This window comes from Coregonus lavaretus (assembly GCF_964263955.1).
Source record: "Coregonus lavaretus genome assembly, chromosome: 36".
In the NCBI taxonomy this organism is placed as follows: domain Eukaryota; kingdom Metazoa; phylum Chordata; class Actinopteri; order Salmoniformes; family Salmonidae; genus Coregonus; species Coregonus lavaretus.
Genome location: NC_140023.1, coordinates 29054567 through 29077823, shown reverse-complemented (window position 1 = coordinate 29077823; position 23257 = coordinate 29054567). Strand labels below are relative to the sequence as shown.

General features: G+C 42.9%; 1 protein-coding gene across 1 annotated transcript in view; it reads left to right on the top strand.

The window, feature by feature from the left end:
* The window catches only part of LOC311110564 (phospholipid phosphatase 4-like), a gene marked incomplete at both ends in the record, with an annotated part of 189376 nt that overhangs the window by 152176 nt on the left and 13943 nt on the right, over positions 1-23257 (top strand). Inside the window, 2 exons of the mRNA XM_084153069.1 lie at positions 22672-22735; positions 22976-23100. Coding sequence (XP_084009195.1) covers positions 22672-22735; positions 22976-23100 — 189 coding nt within the window. The remainder of the gene's footprint in view (positions 1-22671; positions 22736-22975; positions 23101-23257) is intronic.

The following is a 23257-nucleotide window of genomic DNA, read 5'->3' as shown; positions in this document are numbered from 1 at the left end:
TGTACACAACTTCTTGATATCTTTTATACTTGACATTATTCATTTTTTTAATCCTCTTTCTTGTCTTCCATCCGCTTTCATGGCATTTCCGTAAAATTCTAAAGCTCCCCATTGTGACATCACTTCCAACTGCCATTCACTGCAAATGCAATAATGCAACTATTGACACAAATCAGCTACTTTGACCACGTTGCAACAACTTAGACAAAAAGTTAAAGCATTTACATGTTCGTCTACCTCTGTTACACAAATCTGGCGTTTGAACAAAAACGGCCATTTTGACAACTACCCCAAAAAGTTAGAGGGTATGACATCTTCCCCTACTTCTTTACGATTCATATAAGTTTGCAGAACCAAAATATTCACTACGGAGCTCACGGTACAGCTGTTTTAGTAACTGCATTACCACATTTTCCCCAAATTTTTCCAAACAACTGTCGTTTTGACCATTCCCCCAACAAGTCAGAGGTATGAAAATCTTCTCCTACTTCTCTGCTTGTCAAATCCGAAAAAACGGATTAGGAATAGTGTCTAACTGTGACTAGTACTGAGGATATGAAGAGGCAGACGCAGGAATCAACAATGTAAAGGTTTACTTAACACTGCGCAAGAGAACAACAAAGAGAGAGTACAAGACATGACACTAACAATCACACACAACACTGAACAGTCCAGGGCTATTTAGGGGTGGTGATGAGATGATGAGGTGCAGGTGCGCTGGAGGTGATTAGGGTGCGTTGGGTTTCCATTCCGGTGTTGCCGAGGTGGGGCGCTCAGACCGGTGGCTCAGTAGACCTGCGAATCAGAGAGCCGAAGGGGAGCAACGGGAGGAGACGTGACACTAACAATCTGTAGAGCTGTTTTAGTAACCCATCAACTGCTATCATTCTAGCTGCATAAAATCATGTCAGAAGCTAGCAGATTAATTATTTACAAACAGCTGCAAATTCCAGTAAAACTACATCACGTTCTGAAGTTGACTTTCCTTGCTTTGTCTAACAACACTATCATGATTCTAGCAAATATGTTTTGTGGGACAGAGTGCAGTATTTAGTTAATATTAATTAAAGCACAAAGTTACTGTTTGTTAGCATGTTTCTCACACTTGCTTTAACCATATTTATTTTTATTTTTTACCTTTATTTAACTAGGCAAGTCAGTTAAGAACAAATTCTTATTTACAATGACGGCCTACACCGGCCAAACCCGGACAACGCTGGGCCAATTGTGCGCCGCCCTATGAGACTCCCAATCATGGCCGGTTGTGATACAGCCTGGAATCGAACCAGGGGGTCTGTAGTGACGCCTCAAGCACTGTGATGCAGTGCCTTAGACCGCTGCGCCACTCGGAAGCAATATCGCCAAGGCTACTGTTATCTAGCAATGTTTGACTCACGGGTTTCTGTTAATTTCTTTGGTGCATTATTGCAGATTTGCACAGAGGCTACACTTGAGGCAAGTTGATATTATAGAGGATGGCATTGCACTGAGCTCAAGTACTCTGACAAGAATGACGAAAAGCCTGAGAAAAGTGAGAGGTGCATTGTGATTTTCACAGTTGTCGATCAACACAGAATTATGAGCAATTTTGATTCTAAAAAAGCCACCAGCTGTCACGTTGTATAATGATTAGAAGACAGGCACAGGAATACGTATTAGGGTTTTTTATTACTCCACCCAACACAAGGTACGTCATACAAAACGACGGGGACGAAGCCCAAAACAAACACGTATATAGACCGACCAGCTAGCGCTAAGATTTTGAATACTTTCCCGGTATGGACAACCTTGAATGATAAAGAGAAGATTTCTAATGCTTACTAGCTTCGTCCTCCTTTTCCAGGATCATGTTCCGTGCTGTAAATAACTTAACTTGCTAGTTTGCCTGTCTCTGAAGAGAAGGGCGGGCTGTACCCCTCTGATTAGATAGAGCATATTAGGAATAGCTTCTACCAATAAAAAGCAGTTTTTCAGAGTTTAGAGTGACAAATGGTGGCTAGCTGACGTCTACTAAAAGCTCCCTGTGTCATCATTGAGCAGCCCAAATGGAGCCGTTGCTATGGATACTCACAGACATAGAGGGCAAAAATTATGACGAGGGTGAAGAGAGGGACCACAATTGCTGATCACAACTGCACAGATATTGACCACACAACAACTGAACCACACAACTACAGACCGCAACCACACAACTACTGACCGCAACCACACCACTACTGACCATAATCACACAACTACTGACCACAACCACTGACCACAACCACACAACAACTGACCACAACTACACAACTTCTGACCACATCTATTGACCACTACCACACAATTACTGACAACAACCATACAACTTTGTGAAAGAAGTCCAGCAATTCTTGCGGTTCGCCAACTATTTCCGGAGGTTCATACAGGGCTTCAGCATGGTGGTCGTGCCTCTTACCTCCCTGCTGAGAGGAGGTCCCCAGCGGCTTCGTTGGATGGCGGAGGCGGAGAGGGCGTTTTGAGATGCTGAAGGCACGCTTCAACACTGCTCCCGTGCTGGCACATCCTGACCCCCCACTCCCCTTCGTCGAGGTGGATGCCTCCGAAGTAGGAGTCGGGGCAGTGCTGTCCCAGCGCACCGGAACCCCTCCAAAACTGCGGCCCTGCGCCTTCTACTCCAAGCAGCTGAGCCCCGCCCAGAGGAACTACAAAGTAGGGGACCAGGACATCTTGGTGGTCAAGAAGGCTCTGAAGGCGTGGAGGCACTGGCTGGAGGGGTCCAAACACCCTTTCCTGGTGTGGACGGACCACCGCAACCTGGAGTACATCAGGGCAGCGAAGAGGCTAAACCCGAGACAGGCCAGGAGGGCTCTATTCTTCGCAAGGTTCCAATTCACGCTTTCCTATAGGCCCGAAGAACGTGAAGGCAGACGCCCTGTCGCCCTGTCTCGCCTCTATGACGCAGAGGAAAGGCAGGGAGAGGAGACCCCATTATCTCTCCGTTCCGTATCATCGCACCAGTGGTGTGGGTCGTGGACGCTGACATACGGCAGGCTCTGCTTACGGAACCCATACCTGCACAGTGCCCGGAGAACCACACCTACGTGTCCACTGGTGTGCGGGACCACCTCCTTTCCTGCTTTCCTGGGTGCACACGGCGCCTATGTCGAGTCATCCTGGGATAGGCCGTAAAATCGCCTGCCTGACTGAGAAGTACTGGTGGCCCACCTTGGCTAGGGACGTCTGGGTTTACGTCTCCCGCTCCATCTGTGCCCAGTCAAAGACACCCAGACACCTCCCTTATGAAAAGCTCCTTCCCCTGCCGGTTCAACAACGACCCTGGTCTCACCTCTCGGTGGAATTTGTCACTGACCTTCTCCACTCCCAGGGGAACACCACCGTTCTCGTCGTTGTGGACCGGTTTTCCAAAGCTTGTCGCCTCCTTCCTCTGCCTGGGCTCCTGTCAGTCATGCAAACCGCAGAGGCTCTTTTTACGCACGTCTTCCGGCACTACGGGATCCCGGAGGACATTGTGTCAGACCGTGGCGCTCTGTTCACCTCACGCATATGGAAAGCGTTCATGGGACGCCTGGGGGTCATGGTCAGTCTCACCTCCGGGTACCGTCCTCAAGCTAATGGGCAGGTGGAGAGGGCAGAATTCCCTCCGCCACTCCTCCACTAACCTCACTCCTTTCCAGTGCGTGTTGGGGTATCATCCGGCCTTGGCACCTTGGCATCCGAGCCAGACCGAGGCCCCTGCGGTAGAGGAGTGGTTTTGGCGCGCTGAGGAGATCTGGAACGCTGCGCACACTCGTCTCCAGCGGGCGGTGCGTCGGCACAAGGAACAGGCCGGCCTCCACCGCAGCAAGGCGCCTGTTTTCTCTCCAGGTGACCGGGTCTGGCTCTCCACCCGGAACCTGCCCCACCCTGCTGATTACCGCATTAACCCGACTTTTCATATGTCTCTCCTCAGGCCAGTGGGGCCAGGTCCGGCGTACTCTGTCCGTGAAGTCCTGGATTCGAGGCGTCGGGCGGGGCGTCTCCAGTACCTCATCGACTGGGAGGGGTACGACATTAGGAGCGGTGCTGGGTTCCTGCGGTGGACATCTTGGACGCTTCGCTGACCAGGGATTTTCACCGTTGGCGCCCTGACTGACCCACACCGCGTTCCTGTGCTCGTCCCTGAGGCCGGTGTCATCCCGCTGCACCAGAGGGGTACTGTCACGGATCCCCCCGGTACTGCTGCTCATTCCATTCACCAGCTACGGAGGTCTACGTCACCAGTCTTCTAGGCGTCACTGACCTGGATCATTACCACCAGACCCGGACTGTCTTGTCTCATTACGCACACCTGGTTCCCATTTCCCCTGATTAGTATGTGTATATCTGTGCCCTCTGTTCCCCATTGTCCTTGTCGATTTATGTCCCATGTCTGTTGGTCTCGTGAGTACTGTGTATTATGCTCTTGTTATTACCTGTATTGTTTAGAGGTTCACACCTCGCTCTTTTGTATGGGAACCATCCAAGGAGGCGACCCATGTAGTCCTCTGTAGCTCAATTGGTAGAGCATGGTGCTTGTAACGCCAGGGTAGTGGGTTTGATCCCCGGGACCACCCATATGTAAAAATGTATGTACACATGACTGTATGTTGCTTTGGGTAAAAGCGTCTGCTAAAGGGCATATTATATTATTATATAATCCCTGTGTTATATATATATATATACTGTACGTGTTTGTTTTGGGCTTCGTCCCCGTCCTTTTGTATGACGTACCTTGTGTTGGGTGGAGTAATAAAAAAACCTAATACGTATTCCTGCGCCTGTCTTCTAATCATTATACAACGTGACAGCTGGTGGCTTTTTCAGAATCAAAATTGCTCATAATTGTGTGTTGATCAACAACTGTGAAAATCACAATGCACCTCTCACTTTTCTCAGGCTTTTCGTCATTCTTGTCAGGGTCCTTGAGCTCCGTGCAATGCCATCCTCTATAATATCAACTTGCCTCAAGTGTAGCCTCTGTGCAAATCTGCAATAATGCACCAAAGAAATTAACAAATCAGATCAATAGTATATGACAATAGAAATACAAATCTTCTTTTCATAAATTAAACCCACGATAGGCCCCAGACTCAACCGATTGAGACCCAGCTTTTGTTAACACAACCTTAACTTGCCCTTAAACCACATTCTCTTCAGCCTGGAGAGACCTGCTCGCCGTACCTTGCTCCACTTCTGCACTAACCTATACCACGGAACACTAACTAATATGTAAATACTTAGCAGAGAGCCCCACACTCACCAGTACCTTGTGTATGGTTGCTATGCTTAATTTTATTGGGGGCTGAAAGAGCATGGACTTTCTGTGGGTGACAGCTATTAATAATATAATATGCCATTTAGCAGACGCTTTTATCCAAAGCGACTTACAGTCATGCGTGCATACATTTTTGTGTATGGGTGGTCCCGGGGATCGAACCAACTACCTTGGCGTTACAAGCGCCGTGCTCTACCAGCTGAGCTACACTAACAAACAAAGTGGTCAAAATCATGTATTTTCTGACCTTGGCAGGTCTACCACTAGCCCAACTATTTAATCATCAATGAAGCATGCACTATAAAAACAAAACAAAACAAGTGTTAGGGATTTTTGGAAGCCCTTTTGGGTAATGCAGCCCCTGATTGTGAACCACTTTCTAAAAATGTAATTATCCAAAACGTTCTTAGTGTGTCAAATTCATTAACCTACTGATGAAGAAATGTTACCCAATCTGTAAGTGGAACCCGAGTATGACTTATCCTTCCGGATGAAGCAGGAGGGAGTCTGATGATGCCTCCTCTTGTTTCGACAAATCCTGCAAGGAAACATGCACATTTAACTAAGACACAGGTGCGTGTTTTAGAGACCGAAACTAAGTGATAATTGAAATGGAACGTAGGCTAAGTAATTCTATTACATTCAATTCCATTCTACTGTGATTATCAATGAACTTATTGAGTAGCAGTAGGAATACATCCACATTATTGGAAATAGGAGAACAAAAGCTTTCCAGACAGACATGAAACATCTTGAGTGGTAGGCCTGGCAGTGTTCATGCCTAGAACCCATGAGACTAGCTAACTAGGCTACATACCAGCTCAAGATGAAAGTTTGATTCACTGTACATTTACATATTCAAACATTTCTTACAGTACAGTACTCCTCATTTCAAAATTTCCCAAAGTTCTCTAGGCCAGTTGTAACATTAACTTACCATATGTATCCATCTTTGAACGCATGCCAGATTTTCTTGAGCAGGCCTTTCTTCTGGAGGTATTTGATGACCTTATTTTTTGTTTTTCTGATGTTTTTTGCCAACAATATTTCACTTAGCACACGAGCCATGTTCAATTCAAAATCCTTTGGTCAGGTAAAAACAGTATTGCATTTGGGCATGCACTTTAAGAGTTTAAATTTGTATCCAGCTGGAAATTGTAGAAATTGTAGTGAAATACCCACGTGCAGGAAATTGTAGTAATGTTACTCAACAAAAATAATACATTAACTTGTTCTCATGTTGCTAAACGACATCGAGGACAAAAGCGCAGTGACAGTCAACGTTGACCAAGGACAACAAAGGTAAATAAATAGTAAGATATTAATGTAGTTAAAATTTAGAATTGAATTTGTCTTGGCAATCGGAGGATTTCATGTGACTTTTGTGGGACCATCTCGTTCTCGGTCCCAGCCTGTCGATAGCAACAGCTAGAATCAAACAAAGTGCATTTCAACTACTTTTGTGGATATTTTAGCGTGGAACCTTGTCTTTAAGGACAAGTTTAAGGCATAATGCACATAGGCAGTTGTCACTTTAAGGCTAAAATGCACCAACCGGACGGTTGGCTGACTGCTCCTCACCCCGCATAGGATAGAGCAGACAGGAGTTAAGCACAAAATCATTATATAAACACGGTGTTCACACAGCCCCAACGTTGAATTATCACATAATTTGAACATCTTGTTTTGCGCCTGCATACGAGTGGAGCCAGCTGGCAATTTACATTACTACTACCATTCAGTTTTCCAACACCTTATTTAAGGTTACTCTACACTCTGATAATTTTGCCCCCAAAAGCCCCCTGGTAAAAGCCATTTGGCATATTTGATATAGCTTAAAGTATAAAATGAACAAGTAATAATAGTAACTACTTAGTTTTAGTCACCAGATAGTATTTATGTTATTAACAACATTTTAGTTTAATATGAATTGCAACTGTGTAATTACATGGTAAGATTGTTTAGAGCCATAGGTTATTACACAGGTGGAACAAGGTATGGAGGATGGAGGACTCAGGGGGAGGCGTCCTGTAATAACTTACATTGCAATTACCCATTTACCTACATTGTTGTTACTAAGAGCATTACTATGTAGTTACTATATAACATCAACTTAAGGATAAGTGTTATCATGTTTTCTAATTAAACATCCTCAATCATTCTGTACATGCTGAAGTTGATTTGGTTTTCTAGCTTAAGCTTTATTTGAGTTATGGCAGAAGGAAAGATCTAAATATGTATGTTTAGAATAAATGCTATTGTGTTGAGATATCAGCAAGCACATTAATAAATTGCTTTATGTTGTATATGTTAACAGCCAAAACCCTGGATGACATAGCAAAAAGGTACAAGAAGGTCCTGGTGACCTACATAAAAAAGAAGGGAAGCATATCCACTGCTTTCCACAGTGTCGGTGTGGATCACAACACTGTGGCGATGAGTACCCCTCTGGCAGAGATCATGCTAGTGGCCCCGGAGTTCCTTCGTTCACAGCCAGCGTTTGACAGCTCTAAAGAGACACTCAACCAATATGCAGAGGTGAGCGAGAGAAATTAAGAGTAAGATACAGTGTGTTCCCGCTGTAAAAAAAAATACTAAAGATTTTTAAAAATGTGTTAGTCTGTTTTCTGAAATGAGGCGCATGGAACTGCTCCATATCCCCTATAAACGTGATTTTGCACACATTTATGTTAAGGATACAGCATGTTCTGGCTGTAAATTCTAAACAAAAATAAACAAAATATTGTGAGTGGTTGACGCTTGCTCCAGATGTGCAGTAGAGAGAGAAGTATGTACACGTTCCACGAAAGATAATCACAGAATTTACAGTAAATTGCTTGTTCCTGCGTAGAAACATTGTATTTACAATACTTTTCTTTATAACGACATTGTAACAACTAAACTTTTGATATACCCTGCAAAATATTTAATAATATTGAAAGTACATAGTAATTAGACTTTAAGGTGCTGTAACCACGTTTTTCCTAGATTGAGATGGATTCCCATTCATCATAACTTAAAGTACTATACTTGGTGTCTGCCATCGTTGTCACATAGTAACTACATAGTAATTACTTGAGCATTACAATGTGTTTCACTTCACATTAAGTTGCTTGTTCCTGTGCAGAAACATTGTAATTCCCATTCTTCCTCAACTGCAGTGTATGATACACCATTTTGTAGCTCTGAGTCTCAATTTTCTTATCCGATGTAAAAATACAAAACAATTAAATCCAAAGTGCTGGCGTACAGAGCCAAAACAACAACAACAAAAATCAAAAAGTATATATAGTATCAAAATGCTTTCTACAACCAAAATAAGTAGGGTCAGACTGAACATTTCAACGGAGCTCACTGTATAACCATTTTAAATGTGCATAAAGTAACATGAGTTTGAATGAGAACCATAGGAATACAGAGGTAGCTATTCAATATGGTCCTGCTCCTTGGCCAATTAATGAGGATGCGTAATACACCACAATTCAAACTGTTATTAGAAAATAAAACTTGTTAGAAAATACTAAAAAAATGGACAAGTTGAAATATAGCCTATAGATAATCAGCAGGCAGCATGTGTCTTGGTTTGAGGGCAGCGCGCGTTAACTGTCCTGTTGAGTAACAATACCATTTTGGAAAAGTGAGCACATTCTGACATCACACTTATTTTAAAAATCATGCTGGGGGGACCATTATAGATATTTGGAACTCACGCATTAAAACGTTAAAAAGCATAGTGCCTACTCTGTTCTTGGTACAGTGTGTGCGCTCTAGCCAACAGCTCACAGATACAGTGCTGGTAGGCTGTGCGGGTAGGGTAGTCTACAAAATGAGATTATAATGGATAAGAGCAAGAATATTTTTATTTGTCAAAAGGCAGTAAAGCAGCATTCATCATGTCACCAGAATAAGACCCTCAATATTTATTGGAAAGGAGAATCAAGATCATCACTATGCACAGTCACCACCCTGTGAAGTTCATAACTTATTTAATTTGAAGCCTAATAAACTGCATGGTTTCCCGAGTAGTAGTGGGAGGAACACACTCCATATCACAGCTTGACTCCAAGTTTACATCGATATGATGGTTATTATATCAATATTTGCACATGAAGGCGTTTTAATTTTACTGACACAAAAAGATCCCACCATGTCGAACGAACAAATTATCTGTCGGCATATTCAAAATTGTACCGAATCGTCCTGTTTCCATCACATCTGTTTTTTTTTATACTGTATGAATTTACTCGCACAAAAACTGTAGATGGAAACCAGTGGCGGTCGGTGCCAATTATTTTTTATGACCATGGTCTTATTTCTATTATTATTGTATTTTTATTTTATTTAACCTTTAACTAGTAAGACGGTTAAGAACAAATTCTTATTTACAATGACGGCCTACCAAAAAGCAAAAGGCCTCCTGCGGGGACGGGGGCTGGGTTTAAAAATAAAACTAACGGACAAAACACACATCACGACAAGAGAGACACCACAACAGTACAGAAAGAGAGACCTAAGACAACAACACATCTGCCACGCTGATCCTCAACACGGGGGCCCCTCAGGGGTGCGTGCTCAGTCCCCTCCTGTACTCCCTGTTCACCCATGACTGCATGGCCAGGCACGACTCCAACACCATCATTAAGTTTGCCGACGACACAACAGTGGTAGGCCTGATCACCGACAACGATGAGACAACCTATAGGGAGGAGGTCAGAGACCTGGCCGTGTGGTGCAAGGATAACAACCGCTCCCTCAACGTGAGCAAGACAAAGGAGATGATTGTGGTCTACAGGAAAAAAAAGAGGACTGAGCACACCCCCATTCTCATCGACGGCTGTAGTGGAACAGGTTGAGCGCTTCAAGTTCCTTGTTGTCCACATCACCAACAAACTATCATGGGCCAAACACACCAAGACAGTTGTGAAGAGGGCACGACAAAGCCTATTCCCCCTCAGGAGACTGAAAAGATTTGGCATGGGTCCTCAGATCCTCAAAAAGTTCTACAGCTACACCATCGAGAGCATCCTGACTGGTTGCATCACCGCCTGGTATGGCAACTGCTCGGCCTCCGACCGCAAGGCACTACAGAGGGTATTGCGTACGGCCCAGTACATCACTGGCGCCAAGCTTCCTGCCATCCAGGACCTCTATACCAGGCGGTGTCAGAGGAAGGTCTTCAAAATTGTCAAAGACTCCAGCCACCCTAGTCATAGACTGTTCTCTCTGCTACCGCACGGCAAGCGGTACCGGAGCGCCAAGTCTAGGTCCAAAAGGCTTCTCAACAGCTTCTACCCCCAAGCCATAAGACTCCTGAACAGCTAATCATGGCTACCCGGACTATGTGCACCCCCACCCCATCTTTTTACGCTGCTGCTACTCTGTTAATTATTTATGCATAGTCACTTTAACTCTACTCACATGTACATATTACCTCAACTACCTCAACTAGCCGATGCCCCCGCACATTGACTCTGCACCGGTACCCCCCTGAAATTAATTGTTGGTTAAGGGCTGTAAGTAAATGGTAATGTCTACACCTGTTGTATTCGGCGCATGTGGCAAATAAAATTTGATTTGATTTGATAAGGAGCATTGGTGGCAAATCTGATGGCCGAATGGTAAAGAACATCTAGCCGGTCGAGATCACCCTTACCTGCCGATCTATAAATTACGTCTCCATAATCTAGCATTGGTAGGATGGTCATCTGAATCAGGGTTTGTTTGACAGCTGGGGTGAAAGAGGAGCAATTACAATAGAGGAAATCAAGTCTAGATTTAACCTTAGCCTGCAGCTTGGATATGTGCTGAGAGAAGGACAGTGTACCGTCTAGCCATACTCCCAAGTACTTGTATGAGGTGACTACCTCAAGCTCTAAACCCTCAGAGGTAGTAATCACACCGGCGGGGAGAAGGGCATTCTTCTTACCGAACAACATGACCTTCAGGGCAGATAATGCCTGTTGGGCACTAAGAAAGCTTTGTTGTAGAGCGTTTAACACAAAATCCGGGGAGGGGCCAGCTGAGTATAAGACTGTATCATCTGCATATACATGGATGAGAGTGCTTGAGCTATGTTGTTGATGTAAATTGAGAAGAGAGTGGGCCCTAGGATCGAGCCTTGGGGTACTCCCTTGGGGACAGGCAGTGGCTGAGACAGCAGATGTTCTGACTTTATACACTGCACTCTTTGAGAGAGGTAGTTAGCAAACTATGCCAAAGTCCCCTCAGAGACACCAATACTCCTTAGCCGGCCCACAAGAATGGTGTCACGCCCTGACCTATGGAACTCTTGTTTGTTGAGTCAGGGTGTGAATGTCTATTTGAGATCTATGTTAGTCTATTTCTATGTTGCAGATCTAGGTTGATTCCCAATCAGAGGCAGCTGTCGCTCGTTGTCTCTGATTGGGGATCATACTTAAGTAGCCTGGTTGCCTACCTTAGTTGTTGGATCTTGTTCCGTTTAGGCTTGTATGTGTATAGCCTGAGGACTTCACGTTACGTTGTTTCTTGTTTTGTTTTATGTTTATTGAGTTAATAAACATGTACGCTTTTCACGCTGCACCTTGGTCTGACCCGTCTCTCAACGTTCGTGACAGAAGATCCCACCACAAAAGGACCAAGCAGCGTGCCGAGGAGGAACGAATAGCTTTGTCACAGGTGGGCAAATGGTGGAAAGAGACCCTGGGCGAAGGTACAGACCCTGGCAAGAGAGGACCAACGCCAACGGGACCAACCGCTGAGGAAGCCCGAGAGGCAACCCCAATAATTTTTTTGGGGGGTCTAGAAGAGCCCCGACCACTGCACTCGGTGGGGTTCCAGTTGGAGTCCCTACGACCATGGGAACAGGAATGGGAACAGTTTTACACAGAGGAGTCGGAGGATGACGACGCCGATGAGGTTCTGCATCCAGCCAGGACGGGTTGTGCCGGCTCAATGCTCCTGGTCTCCAGTGCGCATCCACAGTCCAGTATATCCTGCGCCAGTCCTACGCACTGTGTCGCCAGTGCGCGTTCACAGCCCAGTGCATCCTGTGCCAGCACCCCGCACATGCCGTGCGAAAGTGGGCATCCAGCCAGGACGGGTTGTGCCAGCTCTAAGCTCCAGACCTCCAGTGCGCCTCCACAGCCCGGTACGGCCTGTGCCAGCTCCTCGCACCGAACCAGTGGTGCCTGTCGCCAGCCAGGTACGCCCCGTACCTGCTCCCCGCACCAAACCAGTGGTGCGTGTATCCAGTCCAGTAAGGCCCGTACCTGCTCCCCGCACCAAACCAGTGGTGCGTGTCACCAGCCTGGTACGACCCATACCTGCTCCCCGCACCAATCCAGTGGTGCGTGTATCCAGTCCAGTATGGCCCGTGCCTGCTCCCCACACCAAACCAGTGGTGCATGTCGCCAGCCTGGTACGCCCCATACCTACTCCTCGCACCAGACCAGTGGTGCGTGTATCCAGTCCGGCACAGCCGGTGCCTGCTCCTCGCACCAAACCAGTGGTGCGTGTCTCCAGTCCGGCACGGCCCGTGCCTGCTCCTGCACCAGACCAGTGGTGCGTGTGCCCAGTTTAGCTCCGGTCAGCGGCTCCACTCCGGAGCCAGAAAGTTCGCTCCACCGGTGCCTAGTCCAGCAGCTCCACTCTGGAGCCAGAGCAGTCCGCTCCACCGGTGCTCAGTCCAGCTCCGGTCAGCGGCTCCACTTCAGACCCATAAGTCAGCCCCTCTCCAGGGTCAGGGCCTCCCACACCAGGGTCCAGACAGGGCTTGGTGCATCGCGGGAGGATTGCCGATCCAGGCCCAGACGTCAGCCCCTCTCCAGGTTCGGGGTCTCCCACACCAGGGTCCAGACAGGGCTTGGTGCATCGTGGGAGGAAGGAGAGGGGAAGCATCGCGCCGAGGTCCAGACCAGACCAGGGGCGCAACGGGGAGGCAGAGAGGGAGAGGTCGTCACGCCCGGAGCCGGATCTGCCTCCGAGGCTGAAAGCCCACCCGGACCCTCCCCTGTTAGGTCAGGTTTGTGCGGCCGGAGTCTGCACATTTGGGGGGGATACTGTCACGCCCTGACCTATGGAACTCTTGTTTGTTGAGTCAGGGTGTGAATGTCTATTTGAGATCTATGTTAGTCTATTTCTATGTAGCAGATCTAGGTTGATCTTTCTATGTTTGGCCATGTGTGATTCCCAATCAGAGGCAGCTGTCGCTCGTTGTCTCTGATTGGGGATCATACTTAAGTAGCCTGGTTGCCTACCTTAGTTGTGGGATCTTGTTCTGTTTAGGCTTGTATGTGTATAGCCTGAGGACTTCACGTTACGTTGTTTCTTGTTTTGTTTTATGTTTATTGAGTTAATAAACATTGATGGAAACGTGGTTAGTGTTGATTTAACACTGGATAATTTGCTTTGTGTCAACCATGTTAGACAAGGTATTTTTTCCAAGCCAGAGCTACGGAACTGTGAAACTCTGATTAGCTCCTGCATAATTAATTATATGTTTTAAGCAACAGAAAACAACTAAGGAAGTGTAAGGGTGTTCTACATTTACATTACATTTTAGTCATTTAGCAGACGCTCTTATCCAGAGCGACTTACAGTTAGTGATTAAATAAATAAATAAATAGTACACAATAATCCAAAACTTGGAAAATACTCAGGTATAATAGTGACAGATTTAGCTAAACAGCTCATTTTTATCCTTAGTCCTTGAGACACTGCCATTGGATCCTCTCCAAGCTGTAAAGCCATGCTGCTGCAACATTTTTTGGTCATATTTGTGTCTAAAACTCACATGGTGTTCTCTTGGTTCAATCTTTCTACTGCACCACTGCAAACTAGTGTATTGTTTTTCTGTACTTTGTCCACCTTATTATCTGCTTTTGATAGATGTTTGCAGGGTACAATTATCTAAAGAGAACATTGCAGGGAAAACTCTTAATTTGGTAATTTCTCATTCTTTTACTATTCAGTCTCAGTTTGATCCAATTTAGAGAATACATTTGATGCTACACGCAATGTCAGTTTTAGACACAAATATGACCTAGAAATGTTGCAGCAGCATGGCTTTACAGCTTGGAGAGGATCCAATGGGAGTGTCTCAAGGACTAAGGATAAAAATGAGCTGTTTAGCTAAATCTGGCACTAATATACCTGAGTATTGTCCAAGTTTTGGATTATTGTGTACTGTCCCTGCTAAACAAATAATATACATATTTCAAATTCATGTGCAGATCTTGCTTTATGAACATTGCAGGGAAAACTCTTAATTTGGTAATTTCTCCTTCTTTTACTATTCAGTCTCAGTTTGATCCAATTTAGAGAATACATTTGATGCTACACGCCATGTGAGTTTTAGACACAAATATGACCTAAACATTTTGCAGCAGCATAGCTTTACAGCTTGGAGAGGATCCAATGGGAGTGTCTCAATGACTAAGGATAAAAATGAGCTGTTTAGCTAAATCTGGCACTAATATACCTGAGTATTGTCCAAGTTTTGGATTATTGTGTACTGTCCCTGCTAAACAAATAATATACATATTTCAAATTCATGTGCGGATCTTGCTTTATGAACTCTGCTCTGCTTTCTTGTTACAGTAAATTGTGAAAAAAATGATGAGAAGCAGTCTCAACTATGGTGAACTACTACAGTAGATTGCTATCCTTCCAGTCACCTCTGCTGTCTCCGGGCCCCAGAGTCCCGTTAATGTTCTGTTTTATTACTACATTAAAGGCAGGATAGAATCTCAACCAGAGTGGCAAAGGAAAACAGTACAATGGAGCTAAAAACTTGACACGCAACTGACTCCCCATAGACTATCATTCATCTGTAATAGATACTGTACATCCTTGCCCTCTGACTCAGGTTTATTGTTGAGGTTGTAAGTGCTGTGTCACCCCCAGTCTGCTCAATCATTGTGTTGTGTTGTGTTGTCGTATCGGATGAGTGGTGGCCAGTTATTGCTGTCAACAAAGAGTCCGTTCAAGCTGCACCGTGTTAGAGGCTTTTATTAAAATCACGAGGTTACAGCATAAGTACAGACCCGCGGTGTCCGGAGAACGGCACCTCAGATTGCCATGGCCGTTCTGACTTTCTTCTTCGTTTAACCCCCCTATTTATAAACAATGATGCTCCCTCTTCTGGCCAATCCCCAGTCTCCCCTGTCTACAACACACTTCCGGTCTGTTGTATGTGGCATTACACCTAAAACATTCTCTCTTGATACTAACATAAACAACATTCCATTTCTTCATGAAACAGTCATAATGTTAATACACCACATTTCCCCCCTTCGAGACGAACTAAACGTCTCGAAAACAATCAGAATAGGATTATGACTAGTAACAATTTATCTTATTGAGTATCTTTAACATTAAACCAAAAACATTCTCCTCTAGAGTGTAAATACCTTTCTATGCAATAACTGTTTATGAAGTGTGAATACATTACTATGAAATATGAACAAATCTCTATGGAGTGTAAGAGCGAAAAACTGTCCGGCAACCTTCCATCCATCAATCAAGACAGTCAAATTCTCTCACGGTCCCTCTGCCCCAGGCAACCACCTTCGGTACTCCAGATAACCTCATAAACCATGTAAATGCATTTGAAACTATGATGCAATTAAATACACATGTAAGCCCCTGCAAACAAAATCCTATCCAAAAACATCCACTCTAAAGGCTGGTCAACCCATTGGACCCCAAAGTGGACCTCTCCCTGCCTAGACTCCTCTGTCCCTAAGCATCACCGAAATAAACAAAAACATCTAAGATCCTCACATGTATTCAATAACATCAAACATCATTCTAAAAAAATTAATCCCTAAGGCTATGACACAAATTATGTATTACACATGTCAATATTTCATTGCAGACACTGGAATGTAGTCCACTACACTTCATCTCCCTGTAGTCTCCTCTTCCAATGGACTGTTGATGATGGAATCAGCCACACCCTCCTTGTTTCATCTCCTCCAGTCATATTGTCCCTTCCCATTGTCTTTGTTTGAGTATTTCAATCTCCATATGTTCCCCCAAATGCTTCTGGAAGAAAAAGAAACGACCAAACAGTATCTTTTGCAAAACAAACACTTTCAAATTGAACATCAATATCAACTAAGAATATAGAAATGATATATAAATTATGTATGAATCACATAAACCCATTCCCCCCTTTGATTCATAAATCATACCAACATCACCCTAATATTGAATTTTTTTTTTTTGAAAAATCATCAAATAATCAAAAATGATATTTATCCATTCAGTTCCACTTGTCCATCTTATCCAGATCAGGAACAGTCAACACCGGCATCTGAGTGTTGTCTCCAGGCATCACTCTCCAACCTATCTCAATATCATAGCTTTCTCAAAGGTCAGTAACAAATTACAAACATCACACAGTGTTATCAAAGCTGAAACTAAAATCTGACCCATCACTGCCCCTACTGGGCCTAACTGATCTTGCAACCAAGACTTCTCAGATCTCCCAAACGCATCCCTTATATTCTTCAATGCATATATAACTATCTGAACTATCTGGACTCAAAGTATCTACTAATATTATCAATAGGATCTTCCCAAATGTTACACCATACCATGGAAAAAATCCCCCCTTCTCCCTTACATTTATCCTTCAATGATAGGCTTGAAGACTATGACATGTCGCCATGTCACCCTTTAACCCTAGATTTAGCTGTGTCCGGTGCTATCCCTCTTATAATGGTAAAAACCTCATATGGAAGCTTCAACGTTGACATGTAACAACATCCTGTCTATCCATAGTGTAAGAATATATATGCTTTATCACCACAAACCCTCAAAATATCTCTAAAATCCCCATAGTCACATTGTCAGGCAAAAGCTAATCTTTTAACCATCAAAGTCCTGCTGTTCCTACTACCTGATACATAAAAATTACATATTTGTCATCTCTAACCTTATGTTCATGCTTATCCAAAATCATCATATAATCATCACAATCTGATATTCCCATAAACATACCCCTTATATCATATGTTTTATTAGAACAAAAACAACTTTTAGCCCTCAATGTTTACACCTCAAATGCTTCAGGGTTTGCTTGTTACCTGATTTTACTTTCCATCTAACAAATTCACACAAGTTAATTCACTTAATCCAATAACACCTAAACCTAGGCTTAAACAAATGTTTTGACAATGGCATTATTTTATCTGTTACTGACTGTTGCTGATACCACAGTCATGACAACGCATAAGATTGACACATACTTGATAGAGGTCGAACGACCGTCTCTAACATGTTTGACTGGAATTCTAACCAGACATGGACCCTCAAGATTCCTCACTGATATTACAGAATGAGCTGCTGGAACCTGCCCATCTATCTCTAATTTTCAGAACAGAAGAATCAAACCACATGCATATAGTTTCTCTCTTCCCTAACGAGCGGTACTGATCAGATACCTCTCCTTGTCTGTCATTAAAATCAAAGACCTCATCCTGTACCTCCATGATGAATCTATATTCTCTCTACTACTATCTGTTCTCCTATTTTAACCCTATTGGTACTATAATTGACAGCACTCTCCATCCGTAACATAACCCCTGAGTCCTTCTTGCTACCCCCTTTAATTTCAGAAAAGTTGTTGTCGGTGTCATACTTCCTATATTTGCTATTGCCATCGTATCATTAATCCCTTCCAAAGTTACCATTAAAGTAGTTGACTTAATTGCTGTATCAACCCTAATTACTTCTAGTGCAAAAGTTCCCATTATCCTATGTGTATTATTCACTGTTGGAGTGGCTACTGTAATCTACTCCTCCTGAACTCCCTCAATGACTGTGGAGGCTACAACAGACCTCAACTCTTCCATTATAAGCGTTACTTTATGAATTACATAGCCTTTTAACCAATAATTCTTAACCAGAACAAATTCTAATGCTTGCACTAGATAAGTATACTTCTTCTCCATACTTATCTCTCCATGGGGGAGAAACGTCCCCATCCTAACCCTAATAAGTATTCTTTCCCCTAAAATTGGTGCTATATTGGTTCCCTTATAATCAAATGCGATATATTTATGACTTTAATAACTATCAATGTTGAAAGAGTTAAATTGCTTCTCACTGTTGTTATAATAGACTGAAGTGTTAATGTCCTTAGTTACTTCTAGTTTTCCCCAAAGAAAAGTTGTCTTTGCTTGTACTTCCATCTATCACCACTAGTGTCACTTTTTCCCCACTCTCAGTCCTTTCTCTAATCCCTGACTTTCAAACTTTTGATTATAAAAAATACACCTATAATTACCTTGATCTTCCTACTCTAAAGTGTCATTCACCATTGTTCTCTCTCTCTTACTACTAACTTTGAAACTTAGCTTACTGTCTTAGAGTTCCTTCAACCTAGTCCTCCTAACTTATTTTAATCTAATCTTTTCCTCCTAACCTTTAAAACATTTTCCACTGATTTATTCACAACATCCCTTTACCACCAAATTTTAGAATATGTGATTGGGAAAGTTCCCACCTGCTTCTGACTTCTTCACACAGACTTGGCAAACGTCTAAACACCTTTTAGCCTAGCCTGAAATCCCTTGGTGTAAGAATGTAACCCAGACTCTTTAAAATCCTCTACCAGACAGCCGTTTAGTGCACATCCTATTGTACAGTTCAATTTAAGCAATGCATCTTTTCCCAACACTGCAATAACAGTATCTTCTAATATTAGTATCTTAAGAGTAATTAACTGTTTTACTACCTCAAATCCCTATCCTAATTAGTTAATTTTACATAGTGATATGTTTAACCTCTTTAGGCTGAACACAGATAAGTTTTTACACTATTCACCATCACTTCTCATAGTCCTCTGGTTTTACTTCAATTGTTAGCTATTTTGTCTTCTTCTCTAATCGTTGCTATCAGCTGGCACCCCCCTTCCGGATCTTCTAGGCACTCTAGAATCTTTAGGGTTCACCTGGAGAACAGGTGATCTTGAATTGCCCCTGTATCTTCCTTAAAAATGTTCTCTGTTCTTCCTCCTGACTTGTTGCACTCATAGGTAAAGTACCCAACCTGTCCATAATTATAACAGTCTTCTGAAAGTTGCTGGAAGTGTAGCTGAAATCTTCCTCCTCCTTCTAAGTATTCTCGTCCTCTTCCTCTCCAATTCTGTGTCTGTCCAGAAACTGGCTGTGGATATGAAACATTTGGTACCCACCTTGGCTGGTACAATTGCATTTGATATTGTTCAGTTGAAGCTGTAACAGTGATTGTTGATTTGGTTCACTCTGATTCTTCATAACCAAAGCTTCTCTTCTCCACCAGTTGTATGATTGAGTTTTCTGAGAGTTTCTTCGTCCTGTTCTTTCTTCTTCTCCAATTCTTGGGATCCTTTTCTCAGCAATTTCTCCTCTTCTGTATCTTCAGCTGTGTTACTTCTTCTAAACTATTTGCTTTATCCAGGCATGATAAACATAGGTCTATATATCTATTTCTTCTTTGCTAGTCATTGTAGGATAAAATCCTCTTGAACATAAAGCACCTTTAATCTCCAAATCTTCATCTTTGCTTTCATCAGAGATCAAATCTCGTGTATCCTTCTTCTTTCCTCTCTTGCCAACTTCCTTCTGATCACAGAGTCATATCCACCCATGATCTCTTCTCAATCACTCTCATCTTCATCATCCTCGTCTTCTTTAACCTCACTCTTCTCTTCCAGACATCTCATTTTCTTCCTTCTGGAGTTTTGGATTTCACTTTTATCGTCGTTTCTGCTTGTCCTCTATCTATTATTCATCTTCATCTCTGATGCAACAATCACCCTCCTAGATGATCACCGGAAGCTGAGGATAAACATCCCTAAGCTGTACTTCCCTTAGCCTTATCTCTATAGCTTTGTTTATCTTATCGCTGGAATCTTTTATCAGTTTTTGTTTGAGAATGAAGGGCAACTTTTGTTTCACTTGCCGGATAACCTAGCAATACTTTAGTTAAAGGATTACCATTTTATACCATATCAATCGGTGTACTGACTTTTATAGCCTTGATGTCGTTTTCCCCCATTGTAACAACCCTTTTATATTCCTTTATCGTGAATTATTTTATTTTAGACTGTATAGCCTATGGCTTCCCCCCTCTAATTATTAATATAAACATAACAACTCCAAAAATAAAATAAAAAATAATAATAATAATAATTAAAAATCAAATCAACTAAAATATGAATATGAAAAAATTCAATTAAATGTTTTATTCAAAAACCATTTCTAATTAAAATAAAAATCAATCAAAAATTATGAATAATTTAAAACCCATTTTTATATCTATATCCTAACTTACCCATTTATCAATTTAATGGCTATCTTACCACAATCCATCAGGAAAGTAAATGTAACCATAAACTCCATTGTTTAATATGCACCCAAGTATCTTAAATTTACAGAATAATGTCAGTCCTTGATTCCCAACACAACTCCAATCAAACCCCAGTGATGCACAGAGCCTCCAAAATGCAATTTTTATTCAAATGAGTATTTGCCAAGCCTATGTGAAATTGTCATAAAATATTTTGTAAGGGATGATTTTGTGAACTAGCCTGATATCTGATCCGATCGTCTGCCACGTCACGTGATGTCACGTCAGCACTTCCTGTATCTCCTCTCTCCTGTCGTATCGTCATATTGCTCCTCTCATGACAGAAGGACAGAAACACAGAATAACATTTTAGTAGTTAATGCAATCACTGAGTATTTCCAACCATTCAATATTCGTTCGTTCTACATTCGCTCTAAGAATTAACTCAGGAATAATTATCGATCGCTCAAAAACATTTTATTTAATTTTAATCCGTCATTTAATTTAATTCATTATACTTCGCCAACATATATTTAATTTATAAATTCAATCGGTCACAAAACAAGTTTCATCTTTACCCAGCAGCCGTTTAAACTAGAATACTCGTGTTAAAATCTCTCCTCTTTGTCTGTGTCCATTTCTCTGTCTCCCCCTGCAGCCCCCAGATGGGACCTAGGACCTTTACCCATAATGCAGTGTTTTGTAGGCTTAGCACAACCGCATGTCGTAGTTTTAGCGCCGTAAAATCATGCACATGCGCACATCCATTTAACCCCATGCTTTTTCACCATGGAACGATAGCATTACGCTACAGCTTCACTATTTTTTACCTTATACTCACACAATTACACATAACAGAGCTCACAAAACATATCACCTGACTTACACACAGAGACAAGTTTAAGAGACTTTAATCCATCGCAATGGGGTCTCTAAGGATATCCGTTAGCATGTAGCACGCAACACAATTAGCATTTAGCATTAGCCTTAGCAGCTATGTAGAATGTAGCATAATTAGCCTATGGCTTTAGCTAACTGCGGCCTACTACACAAACACATATCCTGCACTGTCCTATTAATTTTGAACCTATTTCTCCTACCAGTTTTTTGCTACCGTGGATTAATGACCATTACACCGAGAAATTAGACCCAATCAAACATCCCGTCGGACGCAAGTCAAACCATAATCACAATCAGATAAATCCCATTAATCCGAGCTTTCCCTTTAAAAAACTCACCGTCTGCCCATTCTATCGTGCAAACGGATTTGCCGGCCCAACATCTAAAATGGCCCCCCCTGGGGGTCTTAAGCGGTACAGTGCCCTAAAGAATGCGCATATCTGTCTTAATTGTACACTTTCAATACTTAATTCCTACCGTTTAATGCTCTAAAAACTTCCAATTATCTGCCGTTTCCAATGGAATAACATTTTAGCAGACTCTAGTCATCAGCAATAACGCCACCCGAGGCAAGGTCGTAATGGTACATCTCTCCAGTGTACACAAGTCGTATCCAATCTAACAAACTCCAAAGCGGTAAGAAAAACTCACCCTGGCCTTGTCTGGCCATGCTTCAAAGCGAGTTAACCTGGCAGTTGACTGAAACAAAGAAGAGGCGCAGAACAGCCCCACGTTGGGCGCCATTATGTCGTATCGGATGAGTGGTGGCCAGTTATTGCTGTCAACAAAGAGTCCGTTCAAGCTGCACCGTGTTAGAGGCTTTTATTAAAATCACGAGGTTACATCATAAGTACAGACCCGCGGTGTCCGGAGAACGGCACCTCAGATTGCCATGGCCGTTCTGACTTTCTTCTTCGTTTAACCCCCCTATTTATAAACAATGATGCTCCCTCTTCTGGCCAATCCCCAGTCTCCCCTGTCTACAACACACTTCCGGTCTGTTGTATGTGGCGTTACACCTAAAACATTCCCTCTTGATACTAACATAAACAACATTCCATTTCTTCATGAAACAGTCATAATGTTAATACACCACAGTGTTTTACTCTGTCTCTGTAAAACCTGTTTCTGTCTCTGGTTGTTTCTCTGTCCTGCAGCTGTCTCACTGGCTCTGGCCTTGAATGGAGTCTTCACAAACACTATCAAGTTGATAGTTGGCAGGTAAATACATAATTGCAATACATCAACTAGACTCAAACTCTGTTTGGGGAAGGTTGAATTATATATCAAAGAGTATCTTATCTAAATTGGCATTCCCCATTCAGTTATGCAGTGTGGCATTTAAATAATTAACAAAATGCCTTTGACATGTACCTTAAGTTAACTTTAGGTGGCATAAGCAATAATGAAACCCTTTTAAGAGAGCGATTGATTGAAATTTCTTCTTCCCCTTCTCTGCAGACCCAGGCCAGACTACTTCCAGCGCTGTTTCCCAGATGGAAAGCTGAATGTTAAGATGCTGTGCACCGGAGAACCAGACCTGGTGTCAGAGGGACGCAAGAGTTTCCCCAGCAGCCACTCCTCTTGTGAGTATCAGTCAGTCAGCAGCCACAACACTGTTGATCATTATGTTTTAGTGATCAGTTTGAGCCAGGCAAGGTTGTCACGATCGTCTACCAATGAGGAGGACCAAGGCGCAGCGTTGCAGGCAAACATACTCATTTATTTAGCGAAACGTGAATC